The sequence below is a fragment of the Oncorhynchus keta genome, chromosome 2, assembly GCF_023373465.1.
Source record: "Oncorhynchus keta strain PuntledgeMale-10-30-2019 chromosome 2, Oket_V2, whole genome shotgun sequence".
In the NCBI taxonomy this organism is placed as follows: domain Eukaryota; kingdom Metazoa; phylum Chordata; class Actinopteri; order Salmoniformes; family Salmonidae; genus Oncorhynchus; species Oncorhynchus keta.
Window position 1 is genome coordinate 68,774,631 of NC_068422.1, and position 22,477 is coordinate 68,797,107.

The 22,477-nt window shown below is 42.1% G+C and overlaps 1 protein-coding gene and 1 pseudogene across 1 annotated transcript; one reads left to right on the forward strand and one right to left on the reverse strand.

The window, feature by feature from the left end:
* The first annotated feature begins 530 nt into the window (after nt 1-530).
* On the forward strand, nt 531-16,689 carry LOC127909385 (polycystic kidney disease protein 1-like 2; annotated as a pseudogene).
* Nucleotides 16,690-16,987: 298 nt separating this feature from the next.
* LOC118359252 (26S proteasome non-ATPase regulatory subunit 7) lies at nt 16,988-22,150 on the reverse strand. The gene is made up of 7 exons (XM_035737675.2): nt 21,968-22,150; nt 21,392-21,483; nt 21,209-21,301; nt 21,012-21,109; nt 20,778-20,858; nt 20,427-20,518; nt 16,988-17,539 (listed from the first exon to the last, which is right to left on the reverse strand). Exons 1-7 carry the CDS (start codon nt 22,039-22,041, stop codon nt 17,107-17,109), a joined length of 963 nt encoding a protein of 320 aa, XP_035593568.1. The 5' UTR covers nt 22,042-22,150; the 3' UTR covers nt 16,988-17,106.
* Nucleotides 22,151-22,477: the final 327 nt, after the last annotated feature.

The following is a 22,477-nucleotide window of genomic DNA, read 5'->3' on the forward strand; positions in this document are numbered from 1 at the left end:
TGCTGAAGCCGACTGTACTGGGTCTGTGTTAGTATTTGCTGAAGCCGACTGTTCTGAGTCTGTGTTAGTATTTGCTGAAGCCGACTGTACTGGGTCTGTGTTAGTATTTGCTGAAGCCGACTGTACTGGGTCTGTGTTAGTATTTGCTGAAGCCGACTGTACTGGGTCTGTGTTAGTATTTGCTGAAGCCGACTGTACTGGGTCTGTGTTAGTATTTGCTGAAGTCGACTGTCCTGGGTCTGTGTTAGTATTTGCTGAAGCCGACTGTACTGGGTCTGTGTTAGTATTTGCTGAAGCCGACTGTACTGGGTCTGTGTTAGTATATGCTGAAGACGGCTGTACTGGGTCTGTGTTAGTACTGGCTGAGACTGGATGTGGATCAACTGAGTCTGTGCTTGTACTGGTTGATGATCTAGCATCTCCTCTACTGACAAACTTAAGCATAGCACCTGTAAATTATAGATAACAATTGTAACGGCTATCTTTCTCTGATGAGGAGGAGTAGTAAGGATGTAAGGATCGGAGGACCAATGCGCAGCGTGGTACGGGTTCATGCTCTTTATTAAAACAATCAAACACTGAAACAAAACAATAAACGACATGTGAAATAACCAACCGAAACAGTTCCGTGTGGAACACACAGACACGGAAAATACACACCCACCAAACACAAGTGGGAAAAGGCTACCTATGTATTATTCTCAATCAGAGACAACTAACGACACCTGCCTCTGATTGAGAACCATACCAGGCCAAACGCAAAACACAACATAGAAAACAGAACATAGACAACCCACCCAACTCACGCCCTGACCATACTAAAACAAAGGCATAACAAAGGAACTAAGGTCAGAACGTGACAACAATACTATTATTAATTTTATCAACTGCATCAGGCCCATTCAAATTGGCTCCCCCAGATATCCTTTTATACATTTTCAAATATAAAATACTATTTATACTGTGGCTTGGCTGAATATTTGATGTTTATTATTTACTGAGAGATGCAACCATATTAGATGCATCCATTGCATCCATATTGCCCAGTATGCCTAGCTAATCAACATTTTAAATTCAATATATAAATTGATAGTCAATGTCAATCCATTGTTTTTCATCTTGCATTAGTCCAGAATTGTAACTAAACCTTGACTGAGAGACTAGATAATCATTGTCTTGTTTTAAAATGATGTGCGCGTATGAGGAGTGTCATCACACCCATATATTGTCTGGACTGGTCCCCACAGAGGTTGCTGCATGGAAAGTCTCATTTTGTGCATATGAACGCATGTTCATATGAACCGCGAAGCGGTTATCTTTTCCGAGCTGCAATTTATAAACACCGTTGCCCGTTGCTGTTTATCAAACATAATAAATAGTTGTATTTCACTCTCACTTTTGTCAGGCACAAAGTCACAGAACACAGCCCTGGAAGTGGCTGGCAAGCCAGCAAGACACAGACAGGCCAAGAGATGCACTGCCCCACTAGGTTAGCAAGACAGACTAGAGAGAGATGCACTGCAAGCCTGCACATCAACTTCACATTACTGTTATTTGCTGACATCAAACTTGGAGAGGAGAGAACACAAGTTTACCTGATTGCTGTTCCCACAATTCACTCTCACGGTGCTGTGTTTTAAAAATATTTTTGTGACCAGAAGGACAGTTCCACTTCATCCTCACATTGAAGTTGTAAACACTGACACCCGCTTTGACACAAGGGGGATGCGGGGTCCTTGCATAATTTGCAGGGCCCAAGCAACTTGCGTAGTGAGTGTATAGGGCCTCCCGGCTCTGGTACCCCAGCCTTGTGTACTTAGACTTGCATGGTTTAATCTTTGAGCCAAAAATATACTACTGGCAGGAAAAACCAGGTTGCCCCTAGAAACATTAAGGTTAACCTTGGTACACAGTGAGGAGGAGACCCGCTCGCACCCAGTGGGAGGCCTCGACCTACCCAGAGCAGCCAGCAGCAGCAGGCCATGCGACACAGTCCCCCTCAAAAACTAACCACATTTGGTTAGTAGAGAGCCTTCTGAATATTTTCTACCCAACTTTAGCTGAGACCGAAGAGTTGCTGGTATCAAATTCTAGATGCCATTGCCCGCCGCTGTGCCCTTGAGCAAGTCACTTAACCCCCCACAAAACAGCTCCTGGGCGACCTGTGTGGCATCCCCCCGCACCTTTCCCAAACCTGTATATGTACCGTACATACAGTGCCTTCGGAAAGTATTCAGACCCCTTGACTTTTTCCACATTTTGTTACGTTACAGCCTTATTCTAAAATGTATTAAATGAATAAAAATACTCAAATAAAAATACCTACAAAAGTATTCAAACCCTTTGCTATGAGACTCGAAATTGACCTCAGGTGCATCCTGTTTCCATTGATCAGCCTTAAGATGTTTCTACAACTTCATTGGAGTCCTCCTGTGGTAAGTTCAATTGATTGGTCATGATTTGGAAAGGCACACACCTGTCTATATGAGTTCCCACAGTTGACAGTGCATGTCAAAGCAAAAACAAAGCCACGAGGTTGAAGGAATTGTCTGTAGAGATCAGGGGAAGTGTAGCAAAAAATGTCTGCAGGATTGAAGGTCCCCAAGAACACAGAGGCCTCCTTCATTCTGAAATGGAAGACGTGTGGAACCACCAAGACTTTTCTCTAGAGCTGGCCGCCCGGCCAAACTGAGCAGAGCTTGAGAGGATCTGGAGAGAAGAATGGGACAAACTCCCCAAATACAGGTGTGCCAAGCTTGTAGCGTCATACCCAAGAAGACTCGAGGCTGTAATTGCTGCCAAAGGTACTTTAACAAAATACTGAGTAAAACAAATCAGTTTTTCCTATGTCATTATGGGGTATTGCCTGTAGATTCATGAGGGAAAAAACTATTTAATCAGGCTGTAACGTAACAAAATGTGGAAAAAGTCAAGGGGTTTGAATACTTTCCGAAGACACTGTATACAGGTTTTGGAGAGGTGCGGTGGGCTGCCACACTGTATATGTATGTGTGTCTTTAAGAGGGGTTGTGTTAAAAGGAGGAAGTAACATTTCAGTTGGACCTTGTGTGCAATTGACCAATAAACTGATCTTAATAATAATCTATTGTTTTGGGTGCTATGGAGGGGGTGGAGAACGAAGTGCTCCTGATATGTACGCCACAGTCCCCCTCCAAAACTACACATATTTGGTTAGTAAAGACCCTACTGAGTGTTTTCCACCCCACTTTAGCTGAGACAGGTAGTACAAGCGTCAGCACTTTATTATTTCCTTATTGAAAAAAACTTTTTTAAACCATGTTTTTTATTTGATTTCAGAAAATACGTATTGCCTTTTCTTATTGCCACAATACAAGTGGTCATTGACTACATTGCAATATATTTTTTATCGGCTATTAAAAGTCTGTATAATATAATCTGTTGAAATGCAGGCTTTTATTTGATTAAGTTTTCCTCATTCCCCTACGAAAGGGACGTCAAAGTGACTGCCAGTATAGTACTGGGTTGAGAGCGGGAACTCTAGAGAGACTCCCGAGTGTCACAGCGGTCCAAGGCACAGCATCTCAGGGCTAGAGGCATCACTACAGACACCCTGGTTTGAATCCAGGCTTTATCACAACCGGCAATGATTAGGAGTCCCATAGCACGGTGCACAATTGGCCAGCATCGTCCAGGTTTGGCCAGTATAGGCCATCATTGTAAATAAGAATTTGTTATTAAGTATGCTCTCTAATAATTTTTCTTTCTTTCTCTCTCTCGGGGGACCTGAGCCGTAGGACCATGCCTCAGGACTACCTGGCCTGATGACTCCTTGCTGTCCGCAGTCTACCTGGCCGTGCTGCTGCTCCAGTTTCAACTGTTCTGCCTGCGGCTATGGAACACTGACGTGTTCACCTGACGTGCTACCTGTCCCAGACCTGCTGTTTTCAACTCTCTAGAGACAGCAGGAGCGGTAGAGATACTCTGAATGATCGGCTATGAAAAGCCAACTGACATTTACTCCTGAGGTGCTGACCTGTTGCACACTTAACAACCACTGTGATTATTATTATTTTTAAATCTATTCACATTTGAGCATCTTGGCCATGTTCTGTTATAATCTCCACCCGGCACAGCCAGAAGAGGACTGGCCACCCCTCATAGCCTGGTTCCTCTCTAGGTTTCTTCCTAGGTTCTGGCCTTTCCTAGCCACTGGGCTTCTACACCTGCATTGCTTGCTGTTGGGGATTTAGGCTGGGTTTCTGTACAGCACATTGAGATATCAGCTGATGTAAGAAGGGCCTTATAAATACATTTAATTTGATAATACTCTGAACAGTGTGCACACGATTCATATTCATATTCATAATGGTCCTTCTGTAGCTCAGTTGGTAGAGCATGGCGCTTGTAACGCCAGGGTAGTGGGTTCGATTCCCGGGACCACCCATACGTAGAATGTATGCACACATGACTGACTGTAAGTCGCTTTGGATAAAAGCGTCTGCTAAATGGCATATATTATTATATTATATTTTCAGAGCACTTGGATAAGTGTATTATAATGATAATGTGGATGATGATCTTATTGATGATTTTGATGACAATTATGATGGACAACTCTCCTCTTCTATTTCTTCACCTCTCATATCCCTATTTAATGTACAGTGCCTTGCGAAAGTATTCGCCCCCCTTGAACTTTGCGACCTTTTGCCACATTTCAGGCTTCAAACATAAATATATAAAACTGTCTTTTTTTGTGAAGAATCAACAACAAGTAGGACACAATCATGAAGTGGAACGACATTTATTGGATATTTCAAACTTTTTTAACAAATCAAAAACTGAAAAATTGGATGTGTAAAATTATTCAGCCCCTTTACTTTCAGTGCAGCAAACTCTCCCCCAGAAGTTCAGTGAGGATCTCTGAATGATCCAATGTTGACCTAAATGACTAATGATGATAAATACAATCCACCTGTGTGTAATCAAGTCTCCGTATAAATGCACCTGCACTGTGATAGTCTCAGAGGTCCGTTAAAAGCGCAGAGAGCATCATGAAGAACAAGGAACACACCAGGCAGGTCCGAGATACTGTTGTGAAGAAGATGAAAGCCGGATTTGGATACAAAAAGATTTCCCAAGCTTTAAACATCCCAAGGAGCACTGTGCAAGTGATAATATTGAAATGGAAGGAGTATCAGACCACTGCAAATCTACCAAGACCTGGCCGTCCCTCTAAACTTTCAGCTCATACAAGGAGAAGACTGAACAGAGATGCAGCCAAGAGGCCCATGATCACTCTGGATGAATTGCAGAGATCTACAGCTGAGGTGGGAGACTCTGTCCATAGGACAACAATCAGTCGTATATTGCACAAATCTGGCCTTTATGGAAGAGTGGCAAGAAGAAAGACATTTCTTAAAGATATCCATAAAAAGTGTCGTTTAAAGTTTGCCACACGCCACCTGGGAGACACACCAAACACGTGGAAGAAGGTGCTCTGGTCAGATGAAACCAAAATTGAACTTTTTGGCAACAATGCAAAACGTTATGTTTGGCGTAAAAGCAACACCCTGAACACACCATCCCCACTGTCAAACATGGTGGTGGCAGCATCATGGTTTGGGCCTGCTTTTCTTCAGCAGGGACAGGGAAGATGGTTAAAATTGATGGGAAGATGGATGGAGCCAAATACAGGACCATTCTGGAAGAAAACCTGATGGAGTCTGCAAAAGACCTGAGACTGGGACGGAGATTTGTCTTCCAACAAGACAATGATCCAAAACATAAAGCAAAATCTACAATGGAATGGTTCAAAAATAAACATATCCAGGTGTTAGAATGGCCAAGTCAAAGTCCAGACCTGAATCCAATCGAGAATCTGTGGAAAGAACTGAAAACTGCTGTTCACAAATGCTCTCCATCCAACCTCACTGAGCTCGAGCTGTTTTGCAAGGAGGAATGGGAAAAAATGTCAGTCTCTCGATGTGCAAAACTGATAGAGACATACCCCAAGCGACTTACAGCTGTAATCGCAGCAAAGTATTAACTTAAGGGGGCTGAATAATTTTGCACGCCCAATTTTCAGTTTTTGATTTGTTAAAAAAGTTTGAATTATCCAATAAATGTCGTTCCACTTCATGATTGTGTCCCACTTGTTGTTGATTCTTCACAAATAAATACAGTTTTATATCTTTGTGTTTGAAGCCTGAAATGTGGCAAAAGGTCGCAAGGTTCAAGGGGGCCGAATACTTTCGCACGGCAATGTACATTATTTCCAGGAGACTGCCATGGGCTGCAGGCGTACCAGGCCACAGCAGATGTGGCCTCCTTTGGTGAACCATGCTCAGGGCTTGGAAGCTACCTTTCTGTGGAATACAACTGCAGAGATGGTCAGAACATTCTACCCCTGTCACTGTCTCTCCTTCCCTCCCTTCTACATTCCATTTAAATATCCAAATATGTTTTCAGCTAGTGAAGGCCTCGATTTACGTTTTTTCGAATGTTGTATTTCAACACATTATGAGTGGTGGCTAGCACACACAGTTACAATCTAACCTAGCCATGTCTGTGGTCCACAGGTCTCCACTTATTCATGAGCAAGTTGGCTGCTGTTTTTTTTGACAATGTCTCCATAACATTGAAGTGGCTTCTCCATCCATTCCAGGGCAACCTGACCTGCACTCTAAGTGCTGGAAATGGGCACAACATCGATCCTTATAGTCCAGAAGAGTAAGTAACTGAGTAATGTAAATCGCCCAACATCAAAGGCAAAGAGTCCCTAATTCACTAACAATTAATGGAATTTATACTCTCACAGGTTGGAGAGCAGTGTGGTTCATAAATACACATATCTGGGTATCTTCATGGGTCGGGTGGAGTGTACCACCAGTGAGTGGCATGTGACAGCTCAGAAAGCCATCACCATTCAGGAGCCCATCGGGGAGTTTGGCGTCATTAAGTGCTATAGCATGAACCAATCAACAGATGGTGCAAACTGCAAGGCCCTGTACGGAACCCCCCTTCAAATCCAGGTAGAAGAAGAAGCTGGTAAGTAAAACCAACATGAGCCGAAATAAAAGTATCTGGTCTTACATTTCCGAGTACAAATCTTAGTAGAATGAAACAACTTTGCTATCTACAGGTACGAATGTGACCTACAAACTCCACAGTGGGGAGATGTTGGTGGCCAATTCATCAGCAGTCAGAGGAATCATCCCCCACAACATCACAGTGGGACCAGAGGTGGAGCAACAGCTGGGCTCTGGCTGCCACCAGCTGACCCTGCATGCCTCTAACGGGGTCTCGGTCTTGGGCGTGTCCACTGAGCTGCAGGTGTGTCTGCTGGAGCCTGTGGAGGGCCTGCTGGGATCAGTGATGGCTGAGGAGGGGGAGTGTCCAGACTCAGACCTCTATGTTAGTGTCTCCCTGGACCGGGGAGCCCCGGTGCAGCTTCTCTTCCAGGTGTCTGGAGCCAACGACAGCATCTCTGAGACCAGAGACATGCAAAACAGAAGCATGCAGGTTTACAATATCTCAACCACTATCCAAGGTAGCTACCCAAATACAATCAGAAACAATGACAGAAGATAGGAAAATATTAAACATTTCCTTGTTTATTTATATCAGCTGTTTTGTTACAGGAGCTTTGCAAGTGAAAGTCAGGGCCTGGAATGTCTTCTCACACATGGATGTGGGGAACACAGCAGCAGTTTGTCACAATAAATCAGACTTTCAGACAGAGGAACATAAAAGGCTTCCCTGGGCTAATGTGGAAATTACTTCTGATCCAGAAAGTCCATCTGACTTCACTCAGTGTCACACTTGGGTTTACTGGTTTGAGTGGAGTACAACTTGAATGGGAATGCAGTAAGTACCAGGGCTGAGAACACTCACCTCTCATTTCAACTCATTAATAAGCTACAGTAACAAAGTCTGTCAAGACTATTTACATGGCTCACTTGTTCAAGTCTTATCTTCAAGGCTTGTGCCTGTTATAAATCTGAAATCCGTAGATTTTAGTTTTCAGTTCAGGCACAATCTTTCTATGAATAGAATTGTTCTTCTAAACTCACTAACTAACAATGACGGTATTTGTCTGGTTTCCGGGTGACAGTATCGATTGTGTAGTACCTTTAATGTACTTTCAGCACAGATGTTATACTCAAACCATGTTCCCCATTTATTCCAACAGATGAACAATGTAAATGCAGAGACAAAACAAACCAGGAGAATCATGTGATTACAGCAGCCTGTCTTCCAGACCCATTTCTTTTTTATATATACAGTTTTACTGTGCAGAAGAAACATGGGACCGGGGCTCGTGGCTAAAGCAGAGAAATGCATCACTGTCACTCTGCCAGAATTCACCGATGTTACCATAAGGTAAAACGAGGGAGGGAATAGCTCAATAGACAGATGTATAGTCCCGAGTGACATTTTGTTTGTTAGGAGAGGTTTGCATTATCAAACGAAGAAGCTAATTGGCTGATTTGAATCAAATTCTAAGTTACAGTAATCTATGTCCCAGAGGATCTGTTGTATGATAAAAGCTAACCTTTATTCTACTAGTTGTTCTAATTGTAACCCAGTGAACATAAACAACGGTGTATGGCTAAAATTGGAGTGTGCCACCACAACGAGTTGCCCAACAATAGTTTGGCAGGTTGAGGACACAAGACCTTTGACAGTAAGTCTGAGACTCCTCTATTGTGCACACAGGCATATTTATTTATGAATAGTGGTTTCAGTGCATGAATAGATAAAACTTCTGTTGTCTAATTTAAGATTAGATATACTTTATTAGTCCAGACGGAACTGTCTTCTGCTATTAACCAAACCCACTGGCATGCACACAAACACTCAGGTGTTTGAACACACATACACACAAACACACATTCATTTGTAATTTGTCACATGAGCATAATAAGTAACCGAAATCTATGCATGTGAAGTTCAATTGTATAAAAGCTGTAGTCATTCTGTACAACGACAGTGTCAATGAAAGCATATTTATTTATTTATTTTATAATTACAAATTTATTCTTGAGCTAATTTCTTCATGGGAGACCTCAAACACTGCAACAATAAAAGCAAAGACCACTGCTACACAGAATAGATGGTGGCAATGAATACATGGTGACAAGTGACAATCTGAAAAATGCACAGTCCAGATCTCTGAATCTCAATGTGATAGCGTATGGTAGGTATTCAATGATTTTAGAGTATGTGTTGTTATATGTACTTTAGTATAAGATAATAGTAGGATGAGCATCACTTATGTTGAACCTGACATCAGAATGTCAAATTAGCCATTGTAATGTGGGCCAATGTGTTATAGTTTAGGTAGTGTATCACTCGATCATCAATATTTAGAGTAAATACTATACATCCAGACCAACATTTACAGAATTAATTAATTTATATTAATGTAACCTGTTCAACTTTTTTTGTAGGTAAGACGACATTTGGCGCTGTCAAGTACACCATTCAGATACCAGGCGTTGCAAAACCTGCACCTGTTGCCACTAACATACCGCCTGCCACTACCTTACCGGCTGCTACCACCATCCTACCGGCTGTTACTACTCCTCCAGCTGCTACTACCTTACCAGTTCCTACCACCCCACTGGTAGCTACTACCCTACCGGCTGCTACCACCATATTGGCAACTACTACTGTATCTGTAACTGTACCTGAAATCACAGCCCCAACTACCATCACCAGCCTCCCTTCCTGTGTAATTTCCCCTCAGTCAGGCACAGTTCTAGATGCTTTCAATATCACCAGTGCAACAACCTCCTGCTCCACAGGCAAATGCCAACATTGTTTCAAAACTGACAAAGGGGAGTTGTCTGAAATCTGTCCACAATGTAGTCTATTTCAAGACACTTTCCCCTATCAAAGATGTTGAATAGTAGGACCGTAAATAAAAAATTCAGTGCCCTTTATTCAGATGAAGCTTCATCCATTGTATGAAAATACTTGATATAATATTGATTTAAATTTCAGATAAACATTTGCGCTGCATTTATGGAAATGAAGTCAAGTCAATCTTCCTACCTCTCGGGAACAACAGTTACAACTAAAGTCTGTCTGTGGTGGTTACTCTAATAAATGGGCATAGAAAAACCAATGCCACAATCACCACTGAGGTTTGTCATCAAGTAAAAATCCTATCATTTACTTCATGATTTAATGCATGGAATCTGTCCTGCCTTTCTGCTCCATAGAGCTCACATTTATAATGTCATATCTGGAGCTCTCATTTGATTGTTGTCCACCAAGGTGTGGCCATCCAACTCCAGTTCCTCAGTGGAGAATCTGCAGTCTGTGGTTGAGAACACTGTCGCTCAGCTACAACAGCAGGGGTTGCTCACTGGGGAGACCCTGGGATAGATGTTCAAGTCTGTGTCCGGCATTCTGAATAAGGGCAGTGAGGATCAGAAAGGTGTCAGGGAGGAGGTGAGAACGGGGTAATATGCTAAGGTCATAGGAAGCATGGACTTTGATGCTAGGAATGTCTACACCAGGGATGGGCAACCCGAGACCCGCTTTTGTAGTTCCGTGGATCAATTTCCAAAAACAAAGCCCCAATTATTATATTTTATGTATAGCCTTTAAAGACTAATAATGAGCAGTTTATAAACTACTTATCGTGGTTGGATCCAGGCATAAGTGACATAAGCGGTCACTTAGGGCACCTGGCTGTTAAGTCAGGGACCAGTCAAGACTGGGACCAGTAAAAACAATTGTACCACCAGGTGCAAGGCCAAGTCTCGCTTAAGGCCCCCAAAAGACTAGGGCCGGCCCTCGCTACTGGTGTAATGCATTTAGTTAAGAGCCATAACTAGTTTAACTGCATAAATGGATTGAATGCAAAAATCAGTTGACTGCATGTGTGGCTATGGGTGAGGGTACGCAGACCCTCGAGCCACTGCAGCTCCTCATGATGAGTAACATTTTTTGTGCCCCCCACCCCATCAAAGTTGCCCATCCCTGGTCTAGGGACTCTGTGTATTGGTGAAAATAAGACATTACACTAAACTAAAAGTTAAGATAAATTAGTATGAAGTTCAAGACAAAAGGAAGTGTGTCTTTAGATGGATGTTTGTGAGGGATTCTGATTGATGTTGCAGCTGCGATAACAGATGCTGAGCACCATAACTGCAGTGCTGAAGAATGTCCCCAACAACATTCCCCAGGAAGCGTAAGTTACAGCCAGAGCAGTGGCAGGGATCACCAAGCGGGGGGAAGAGGTCAATTCTGCTGCTCAGGTACACTTGGATATGGGAGCAAGGAAACATAATCTTTCCCAAACATGTATTACTGAAAGAGAGCGGAAATTTAGTTCCCAATGGTCGATGTTGGGCTGTGGATCTTTTCCAGCTAGAAGCTAGCCCCCTGGTGGCAGACCTCCACTCTTCCCTCCTCTCCATGAACGTCAGTGAGTATGTTGGAGAAGAGATGGTGCAGGCAGCTACACCAATTGTAGAGGTAGCCAGCAATATCCTGGGATTCTCTTCAAATGCAAGCACACAGGTGATATACAGTATATAGCTTCACTGAGTTCCCTAATGACAGTAATGAACTATGGTTACTTTTCAGGACTACTGCATTTTGTTTGTCTTTCACGGAGAAAGGTCTCAAAGATTCTCATTAACAGCATGGACAATATGCAGAGTGCACTGTTAAATGGATAAAAGGTTGGTCAGGAGCCTGCCATTACCAAGAGCCCTGAGATGAATGTGTAAGAGACAGAGCATTGGAGTGGAAACATTATAATAAAAAAGGCCTGTCACATAAATGTAATTTGAGATATGTAATTTGTATTTAAAATACAATATCTCAAAAACAAAATGCTACTGTTAAGTTGCCTCAATATTGAGTTACAGTATATTATGCACTCTCTGCTCTTAGGATGTCTCCAAATAGCATTCAGATGCAGTCTATAAACATCCCAGATAGCTCCTCTGCCAGCTTTTCCTTCCCTCCCCTGGGTGCTGATGTCCTTTCTCCAGATGAACCAGTGGATGTGAGAGAAAGTGTGAATGTCTGCGAATGAATGTGTGGGGGGTTAGTGAGGGATTTATCACGCAAGTGAATACGGCAGTGAAAGTGTCTTTTTCTTTTCTGTCAAGCATTGGGGGGTTTCATTTGGTTAATTGTTCATATAGTAATTGTCTATCAGTCTTTTGTAGACGTTTTAACCCTCACTCTCTTGCCTCATAATTTCTTTATTTTTACAGATGCTGATTTTTGAGAAGAACCCTTATTCTTGGAGTGAGGGGGGTATCATCAGTGGTGCCATGGGGTCTGTGTCTCTCACCAGACATGATGGATCAGCACTCCCTGTGGAGAACCTGTCTGGGGAGACTGAGGTCAGAACGCTGCAAATGTGTACCAATTTTAGTGGAGCTTTTCTTTTGAGAGCCCTTGATGTCAAAGAATTACAGTATATCTTCTAAGATAATGTCCAAGACTTATACGTTAAAGACTATATGATCAAGTAGACATAATTATGATTACAATTGTATATATTACAACATCTTCTATGATTCTCAGATCCTCTTGTCGAGACTTGAAGGCGGGCAGGTGAACAGCACAATCCTTGAACTGGGAAACTACAGCACACTGATGATTGACGTCCCTTCACCAGACATAACACTGTTGCTAAATATGTAGCCCTCAGAGGACATACCATTTGTATAAAGACTACCCAAAGGACAAGCAATATATAGCCAAGACGCAGATTCCTCACCAAGGCAATTCACAAGGTGATCAACCTCCTGAACTTACTTTTTGTAAATAGCAGAGACATAGAACTATTGTGAAGCATAATGAACAAACACTGAGTGTTTAGGAAGATACATGTGCTTGTGTTGTGTTTATTTTGGGTACAGAGAGATACACCTGGGTCCTGGGTCCCAATGATTTGACAGGAAAAGTTGGAGTGCATTACCTTGTTGTGAGGCCCATTGTAGAAGCAGGGGTTAAATCCGTCAATGCCACTGTGACTGTCACCTCCATTGCTGCTCAGTGCAAGTATTGGAATGAAACCTTATCCACCTGGAGTGAAGATGGCTGCAGGGTAAGTGAAACAATTACTACACAACACCTTATAATATAAATATTGGCACATCACTGCAACCAGGCACTGTCAAAGTCAAATGCATAAACTGACTGGTCTCCTTAGATTGGTCCTTTAACCAAGCCATTTGTCACTCGGTGCTTATGTAACCATTTGACCTTTCTTCGTCATGCCCAACCTTGTGGATGTGTCCCGTACCACTGAGCTCTTTGCCACCTTCTCAGACAACCCTGTGGTGGGGTGCTTTGTTGGTGCCATCTTCATTGCTTATCTCTTGGTGGTCGTGTGGGCACGCAGGAAGGACATCCAGGACATAGCCAAGGTCTGCCTTGAACAATCGCTGTTGCCATTTTCTAGACACTTTTTGTCCAGACTATGCAGACACCTTGAGAACATGCTACTCTGGTGATCCAATCAGCAGATTTCCAGTGCTTAGATTTACCAGTTTGAGAATGCATCATCCTGTTGGTTTGCTGTTGATGCTGAGTTTTACCTTCAAGTGTTACTTCTTGTAGGCGAAGGTAACATTGTTGGAAGATGGCTGAATACTGTTACATACTGAATATCAGCACTGGGCATCGGCATGGTGCTTCCACCTCCTCTCAGGTCAGTACCAACAGTTCCCACTGCTGCAGGACATCATATTCTGTTCTCTGATAAAACCACACTCAGTCACCCTGACTCTGTGTTGATGCTGCAGGTTACTGTGACTCTGCTAGGCATGGAGGGAGAGAGTGAGCCACACCACCTCACTGACCCTGACAAGCCTGTGTTTGAGAGGGGTGCAGTGGATATGTTCCTGTTGACCACACCCTTCTCTCTGGGGGAGCTGCAGAGCATCAGGCTGTGGCACAACAACTCAGGGAGGCACCCTGCCTGGTAGGAGAGTGGACGGGGAGGATGTCTCACAGTAGTAGAGGGACAGATGGATTTGACGTTCATTAAAGCTGACGTTTGAAATTGAGGTTGTAGTTGACAATAACGGTTTTCATGCAGGTATATAAACAAAGTGACGGTGCAGGATCTAGAAACTGGACAGAAGTGGCACTTCCTGTGTAACTCATGACTGGCCATAGATATGGGCGAGTGCATCCTTGATAAAGTTTTCCCTGTAGTCTCTGACATGGATTTGAAGAAATTCAGGTGAGGTAAAGCAGGGATGCACCTTGTAATGGCAATATATATATCCCAGGACAAGTGTCCATCATGTAACTAAATCTTCTTACACAATATATTCTGCATTAATCTGTTCTTCATGAAAAAGGCAAAGCATTTCCGTGATGGCCACATCTGGTTTTCTGTGATCAGCTTACGTCCTGACTCAGCACATTCGGCAGAGCTTCAGCCAAGGGATCTCAGACAGCATGAGCCACAGAGATGTGTTCACCGGTGCAAATATCTCTCTTCTCAGTAACCTCTTTGGAGACTACCCAGGTAGCATTCTCTAAAAAATGATGTTTACTTCATAGAGAACATTAATTTATGAAAAGTTCAAGAGAAATTGTACAGGTGAAAGCGTGCTATCGTTTTATCTTTTGGTTATTTTTTGCATGCTGTGTTATAGGTTTCATCACAGATGGGAACTCCAAACTGGTTGGGAATGCCCATCTTTGCCAGGTGAGGGTGCAGAAGACGGGCATTAGGAGCGTTGACTAGGTGTCTCTTGGAAAAGAGATGTTACCTCAATGAGACAAACCTGTATAAATAAAGGTAAAATTAAAAAATCTAATAAAAAAACTCCATCCAAATGGCTGTACCTGACTGCCATGCTCCATACTCATGGGAGGTGGAGGACATGGGCTCCTATGGGCCAGGCTGGAACCGCTCTGCGAGTGAAAACACCTCCAAGACCCCCCGCAGCCCCTGGCAGTACCAAACCCAGGCCCGACTCAGAGCTCAACCCATCTGGGGCAGTGTGGTTCTCTACAGGGGAGGGGGGTTTGTGGTGGACCTGGGCCCTGACTCACAGAATGCTAGCAGGTAAATAAACATTTACAGTGCTTAATGTTTAAACCATCTTTGTGGTAGAGAAAGATGTTATTTTATTCATCCATGTATTCTGTCCCTGCAGTACCCTTCAGTATCTGTTTGACAACACCTGGCTTGATGTGTTCACCCGAGCAGTCTTTGTAGAGTTCACAGTGTACAATGCCAATGTCAACCTCTTCTGCATTGTCACACTCATGCTGGAGACCACAGCTGTAGGTGAGAGTTTTTACATCACTCCATGATACAGCATAAAGTAAGTATTTAAAGGCATCCAAAACTCAATTGTCAGCACCTTGTCTTATTCTCTCAGGAGCGTTCCAGTTTCGCAGTGAGCTGCAGAGTGTCCGACTATACCAGTCCACCGGTGGACATCTTTGTCATGGCCTCTGAGGTCATCTATTTCCTATTTATCTTCTACTACATGTATGTTCAAGTAAACCTTTCTTTACACAGCTTTCTTATGCTGTTCTTTATTAGAATATAAAGGCAGTGATACAATGCTTCCGGAATTCCTCCTCAGCCTGACCGTTCTCCTCTCCTCACAGGGAAAGCTGATGAAGCAGCAGAAGTGGGCTTACTTCAAGACAAAGTGGAACCTGCTGGAGCTCGCCATCATGTTCCTGAGCTGGAGCGCACTTTCTGTCTTCATTAAGAGGACTGACATATCAGGCTTCCTCGTGGTCATCACTATTATGTTCCTGGCCTATTCTATCGCTGTAAGGGTCTTTCTGAAACACCTAACCTAGAAGTTGTCCAACTTCATCCTCATTCTCTTCTTATGTGATGTTATGCTTGTGTATGATGGGTGTCCCCTCGACTTGCAGTGTGAGTGTAAACTGTGATCATTCTCTGTCTGCAGTCTAATCTGATGTATGGCTGGAAGCTGTACTCATATAGGACTCTCCTGGATTCTGCTCTGACCATGGTCAGCTTGCAACTGGGCATCTTCAACTATGACGAGGTTAGTAAAGTAGGACAGCTCTACTCGACTCCCGGATTATTGCTGTAGTCATGATGGTAGCTTAGTGATTAAATTCGGTAACATCTCCTTCCAATCCAGGTTCTTGATTACAACCTGGTGCTTGGTACGTTCGTCGTCGGTTCCTTCATTATATTCATGAGCTTTGTGGTTCTGAACATGTTCATCTCAGTCATCCTGGTGGCGTTCACTCAAGAGCTAATACATCACAAGCTACTGTGCATCAATCTTACGCTATGTAAATTTAACATCAATATATCAGAATCAACAGGGACCAATATCTCAATACATTTTGACTGAGGCGGTGACTTGGCTATCCATTCTGAGCTGTCTGTTCACTGTTCCACAGCCCTCAGGAGGAGATAGTGGAGGGGAGGCTGATGAAGCTCTGCAGCTTGCTTGGAATCAAAGTTAAGAAGGAAGACAGCGACAGCCCCAAGGAGAATGGCATGACTGCCTCAGCAACTAACAGAGGATTCTCCACTATATCCTCATAGATGATTACTTCTAAGTACTGGTGTACCACTCTGTATGTATTCACAGGGAGCTGTCATTTTCAGTTCTGTTATTTCATAGGAGCAGTGACACATTTGGTGACTCTAGCTGTTTAGTTATCTAATATATCATGCATAAATGAGTCTATTAGTGCCGTTTTGTGATCTAATGCAAAGCTTTAAAAAGATGGAGGAAATAACTGCTCCTTCTGTTACCTCACTTTTCTGTCACAAATACACATATGTATGGTTATTATGGTAACATGTGAGGAGACAACAATGAGGAGAGCAGGATACAAGATAATTACAATGTTGTATTAGTAACATGTTTGTTGTGAAATTAATAGAAATAGTTTTGAACCATAGCAAACTAGTATTTTGTCAACATTAACCAAATGGGCTGCATAAGAATGAAAAATGATTAGACTTATGTGGAGTAGACAAACAAATGGCCAATTCCCTTCACTCTTTTAATCCATTCTGAAAATGAGAGGGTCTTAACAACAAGATAATGTCTGACAGGTGGGAAGAATGAAAACAAAGTCAGTCTGTAGTCAGAAATGACTATTGCTTCCTCATTTCTTCTCCTTCTTCTTATCTTTCTTAGTGTCTCCCTTCTCTTTCTCCTTGTCCTCTTTCTTCTCTTTCTTGCTGTCATCTTTTTCCTGGCCTTCCTTCTTCTCTGCATCTCGGTTGGCGACCTTGTTGTTGATGAGGTTGTGAAGAGCAACCACGGAGCGGATGAGTGAAGCCAGGTAAACCACCAGCATCTGGTCATTGGTCTTGAGGTAAAATGCCTTGATGAACTCTTGAAGGTTGACGTCAGGCAGCAGGTTGAAGACGTCCTGCAGCTGGTAGATGATCTGGTGGTTGATGGGCAGCTTACCTGCGGCAACTTTGTCCAAATACCCTTTGATATCCACTAACTTGCAGTTGAGGCCCTTTAGGCCATGCACCTGGTTGGTGATGCGTTGAGACAGGGTGCCAACTGTTGTGTCCTTGATGTCTCTGGATAGAGACACAAAACATTTTATTTTAGTGACTTGCATGTTTTAAGTCAACCGGTTTCCCATTTTGGTGGAAAAACTGGCCTTAAATTTTTATGGTAAGAATCAGAATTGGATTAAAATACTAGTTTTTCAATTACTTTCATATACATTTAAAGTACAGTTCCAGTCAACATTTTGGACACACTTACTCATTCAAAGGGTTTTTCTTTATTTTTTAATATTTTCTACATTGTAGAATAATAGTGAAGATATCAAAACTATGAAATAACACATTTGGAATCATGTAGTAACCAAAAACATGCTAATCAAATCAAAATAGATTTAGTTATTCAAAGTAGCCACACTTTGCCCTGATGACAACTTTGCACACTTTTGGCATTCTCTCAACTAGCTTCCCCTGGAATGCTTTTCCAACAGTCTTGAGGGAGTTCCCACATATGCTGAGCACTTGTTGGCTGCTTTTCCTTCACTCTGCTGTCCAACTCATCCCAAACCATCTCTATTGGGTTGAGGTCTGGTGATTGTGGAGGCCAGGTCATCTGATGCAGCATTCCATCACTCTCCTTGGTCAAATACCCCTTACACAGCCTGGAGGTGTGTTTTGGGTCATTGTCCTATTGAAAAACAAATGATAGTCCCACTAAGCGTAAACCAGATGGGATGGCCTATCATTGCAGAATGCTGTGGTAGCCATGCTGGTTAAGTGTGCCTTGAATTCTAAACAAATCACAGACCATGTAACCAGCAAAGCACACCCATACCATTAAACCTCCTCCTCCATACTTCACGGTGGGAACCACACATGCGGAGATCCTCCGTTCACCTACTCTGCGTCTCACAAAGACACGCTGGTTGGAACCAAAAATCGTACATTTGGACTCATCAGACCAAAGGACAGGATTCCACCGGTCTAATGTCCATTGCTTGTGTTTCTTGGCCCAAGCAAGTCTCTTCATCTTTTTGTTGTCCTTTAGTAGTGGTTTCTTTGCAGCAATTCAACCATGAAGGCCTGATTCATGCAGTCTCCTCTGAACAGTTGATGTTGAGATGTGTCTGATACTTGAACTCTGTGAAGCATTTATTTGGGCTTCAATCTGAGATACAGTTAATTCTAATTAATTTATCCTCTGCAGCAGAGGTAACTCTGGGTCTTCCTTTCCTGTGGCGGTTCTCATGAGAGTCAGTTTCATCATAGCACTTGATTGTTTTGCGACTGCACTTGAAGAAACTTTCAAAGTTCTTGAAATGTTCCACATTGACTGACCTTCATGTCTTAAAGTAATGATGGACTGTCGTTTCTCTTTGCTTATTTGAGCTGTTTCTTGACATAATATGGACTTGGTCTTTTAAAAATGGGGCTATCTTATGTATACCACCCCTACGTTGTCACAACAAAACTGATTGGCTCAAACGCATTAAGGATAGACATTCCACAAATTAACGTTTAACAAGGCACACCTGTTAATTGAAATGCATTCCAGGTGACTACCTCATGAATCTGGTTTAGAGAATGCCAAGAGTGTGCAAAGCCGTCATCAAGGCAAAGGGTAGCTACTTTGAAGAATCTCAAATTGAAAATATATATTTTGATATGATTAACACTTTTTTGCTTACTACATGATTCCATGTGTTATTTCATAGTTCTGATGTCTTCACTACTTTCTACAATGTAAAAAAACAACAACCCTTGAATGAGTAGGTGTGTCCAAACTTTTGACTGGTACTGTACGTATCCAGAAACATTTTATTTGAAAAGAATATTGAATGTTTTAATGCACACTGAACAAAAATATAACCACAACATGTAAACATTTTATACTCCTATGTTTCATAAGCTGATGTCAACATTGTGAACAGAATGCTCCATGGTGGTGGTTGGGTTATGGAATGGGCAGGCATAAGCTACGAACAACGAACACAATTGCAATTTATCGATGGCAATTTGAATGCACAGAGATACTGTGTCGAGATCCTTAGGCCTATTGTCGTGCCATTCATCCATCACCTCATGTTTCAGCATGATAATGCACAGCCCCATGTCTCAAGGATCTGTACACAATTCCTGGAAGAGGAAAATGTCCCACTTCTTCCATGACCTGCATACTCACCAGACATGTCACCCATTGAGCAAGATTGGGATGCTCTGGATTGACATGTATAACAATGTGTTCCAGTTCCCGCCAATATCCAGCAACTTCGCTGAAGGAATGGGAAGACATTCTACAGGCCACAATCAACAGCCTGATAAACTCTATGCGAAGGAGATGTGTCATGCTGCATGAGGCAAATGGTGTTCACACCAGATAATGACTGGTTCTGATCCATGCCCCTACTTTAAAGGTATCTGTGACCAACAGATGCAGATCTGTATTCCCAGTCAGGTGAAATCCATAGATTAGGGCCTAATGAATTTATTTCAATTGACTGATTTAATTATATGAACTGTAACTCAGTAAAATCTTTGAAAGTGTTGCATGTTGTGGTTATATTTTTGTTCAGTATATTTAGAAATACACTTGGAAATCATTTGAAAATACACTGACTCAAATACACACCCATGCACTTAACCCAGGTATTTGAAAATAGTATTTGAAATAAGTATTTGAAAATGGTTTCAAATACAATTATTATTATTATTTTTTTACAAATAACCATTCAAATACTCAAATGAAAGTACTTGTTTTGGGCTGTGTATTTGAAAATACTCAAAACAGGAAAAAAAAGTATTTTCAGTACCAGATACTTAAATATACGTGTATTTGAACCCAGATCTGGTCCGAAAAAAATATGAGCAATAATACAAGAACGACGGTAATTTACATATTGAACTTCAAGACAAATGACAAGTACAAACACATTGACCACATGCATGGGTCATGTCTTACCGGAGTAAATGCTCCACTCCCACTTCCTCTGCTTCTTCCGCACCAATCTCACTGGTGACATGTTCAAAAGTCTTGGACGTTGGAGTGCCATCCTAAAAACAAAAGGAATGTTACAACCATTGGACCTTCTTCTCAAGTGAATTTGTCAGTTTTCCTCAACATTAAAGCTCAAAAGGCATCCGTTGCTCCACAACATTAACTTTGATTTGTACAGAGACATTCTTTCTAATCCTACAATCTTTGTGGTAGATGTAAAACTGACATGCAGCATTAAAAGTTTGTTGCAGAGGTAATAGAGAATTGTAGTTCCACTTTTACATTCATTCAATAATTCCTGTGTTAAAAACATACATCATGCACTTCCTCCACAGATATGTAGGCCTCCGTTGGTAGACCCAGATCTTTCGGTTTCACGTCAATGATGACTAAAACCTATAAACAACCCCAAAAAATAAAATGTAAATCTTTGTACCATAGTATGTTTACTCATATCAGTGACATCAGTAGTGATATGTAATTGCTAAGTAAAAAAATTACATCAACATTTTGTATTAAATTCAACTAAAATGTTGTACTTATACTTACAGAATTAGTACAATATTGCTTCACGAGTTCATTGATGGCAATGTCATTCTTGTGTAGTTTGGGGCCCGTGTGATACCAACCAACTATTCTTTCCCTTGCTGAAACAATGGGAATATATGTTCAATCACTAAATCACATTGTAGAATAGAATCTAGTGTTATTAAAATGCACACTAAGTTAAATAACTCGAGACTTACCATTGACTTTCTTGAACATGTTGTACATGTTCTCCAAATAGTCATGGTCCAGGAACCACACAGAATCATCCTTGTCATCCTCGTCAAATGGCACTGGAAGAAGGGGGGTCAGCCAGATCAACATGAAACCAGAGTGTAATCAAAGAATGGACCGTGGTTGTAGAAATAGGTTAGGAAACTCACCTGCAAAGCTGTTGGACACATCAAGAACCTTCTTATGCCATGAGCCGAGAAGTACACCCACAACCCTCTTCTGACTTCCAACTTTACCGATTCTGATCAAATACAGAACAAGAGTAGGCTGTTAGCTACAGACAGAGTTTCTGAACCGCCTTTGTTGCACACTTGTGACAGTGACATCCCTGACTAGAGAGCGCGGATGGAGCTAACGCGTTACAAGCTGGTTAACGTTAGCTAGCTACAATAGCTAGTACAGTGCATAAACGATGCACTGCGTTGAGGAAACCTGCCATTTGTGTAATATGAGAACATGTGTATCTAACGTTAGCTAGCTACTAGCTATACTGGATAGCATTAACGTAGGTGAATCAGAGCCTTCCGAGGTGAATCAGCTAGTTAGCTACACAGTAGCTAGTTAGCTAACGTTAGCTTGATTGCTCTAAGTTAATTTACTGTCGCTAGCTAGTCGTTTGCGTTAGTTAGCTAGCTAGCTAAACTTCACTGTTATTTGGGAAACAACAGTGAGTCCACATTTTTGAACAATCATCAACAACTGTCTAGCTCAGTCGAATAATTGACCTGTTAAAATGATCCACCACACTCAGGAGCACCAAGGGATGGACAATCACTTTCTCAACAGCCAAATCCGGCATGTTTATGGGTGAATTAAATTAAATAGAAAATATTTTCGCGATAGAGAACGAAAACCACCGTCAGTGCTCCACAATCCCACAATCCTTCGCGTATTGTCATGTGACCAAAGAGCCAAAGGTATGGATTTATCAAAACAGCGCAAAAAAATGCTCCGTTTGGGTTTCTAACGTGCATTTTGCATGGATTTGAATACCCTTTAAAAAATTGTTAGGTGAAATATCTTAAATTAATTTGTCAGGCTATTTTTTACTCGAACGAGTCCAGAATATACTTTGTGTAGAATCATTGCGAAGTTGCAGTTCAAGCAGTTCAAGCTTTTTAGTATGGATTCCTCCATGGGTTGGGCTGTCCCTGGTTTTAACACTAGAGGGCTGTAAACGCAGAAATAACTCTTACACACTGTCCCATCCTGTCATAGTTTTATTCTAGCAAGTG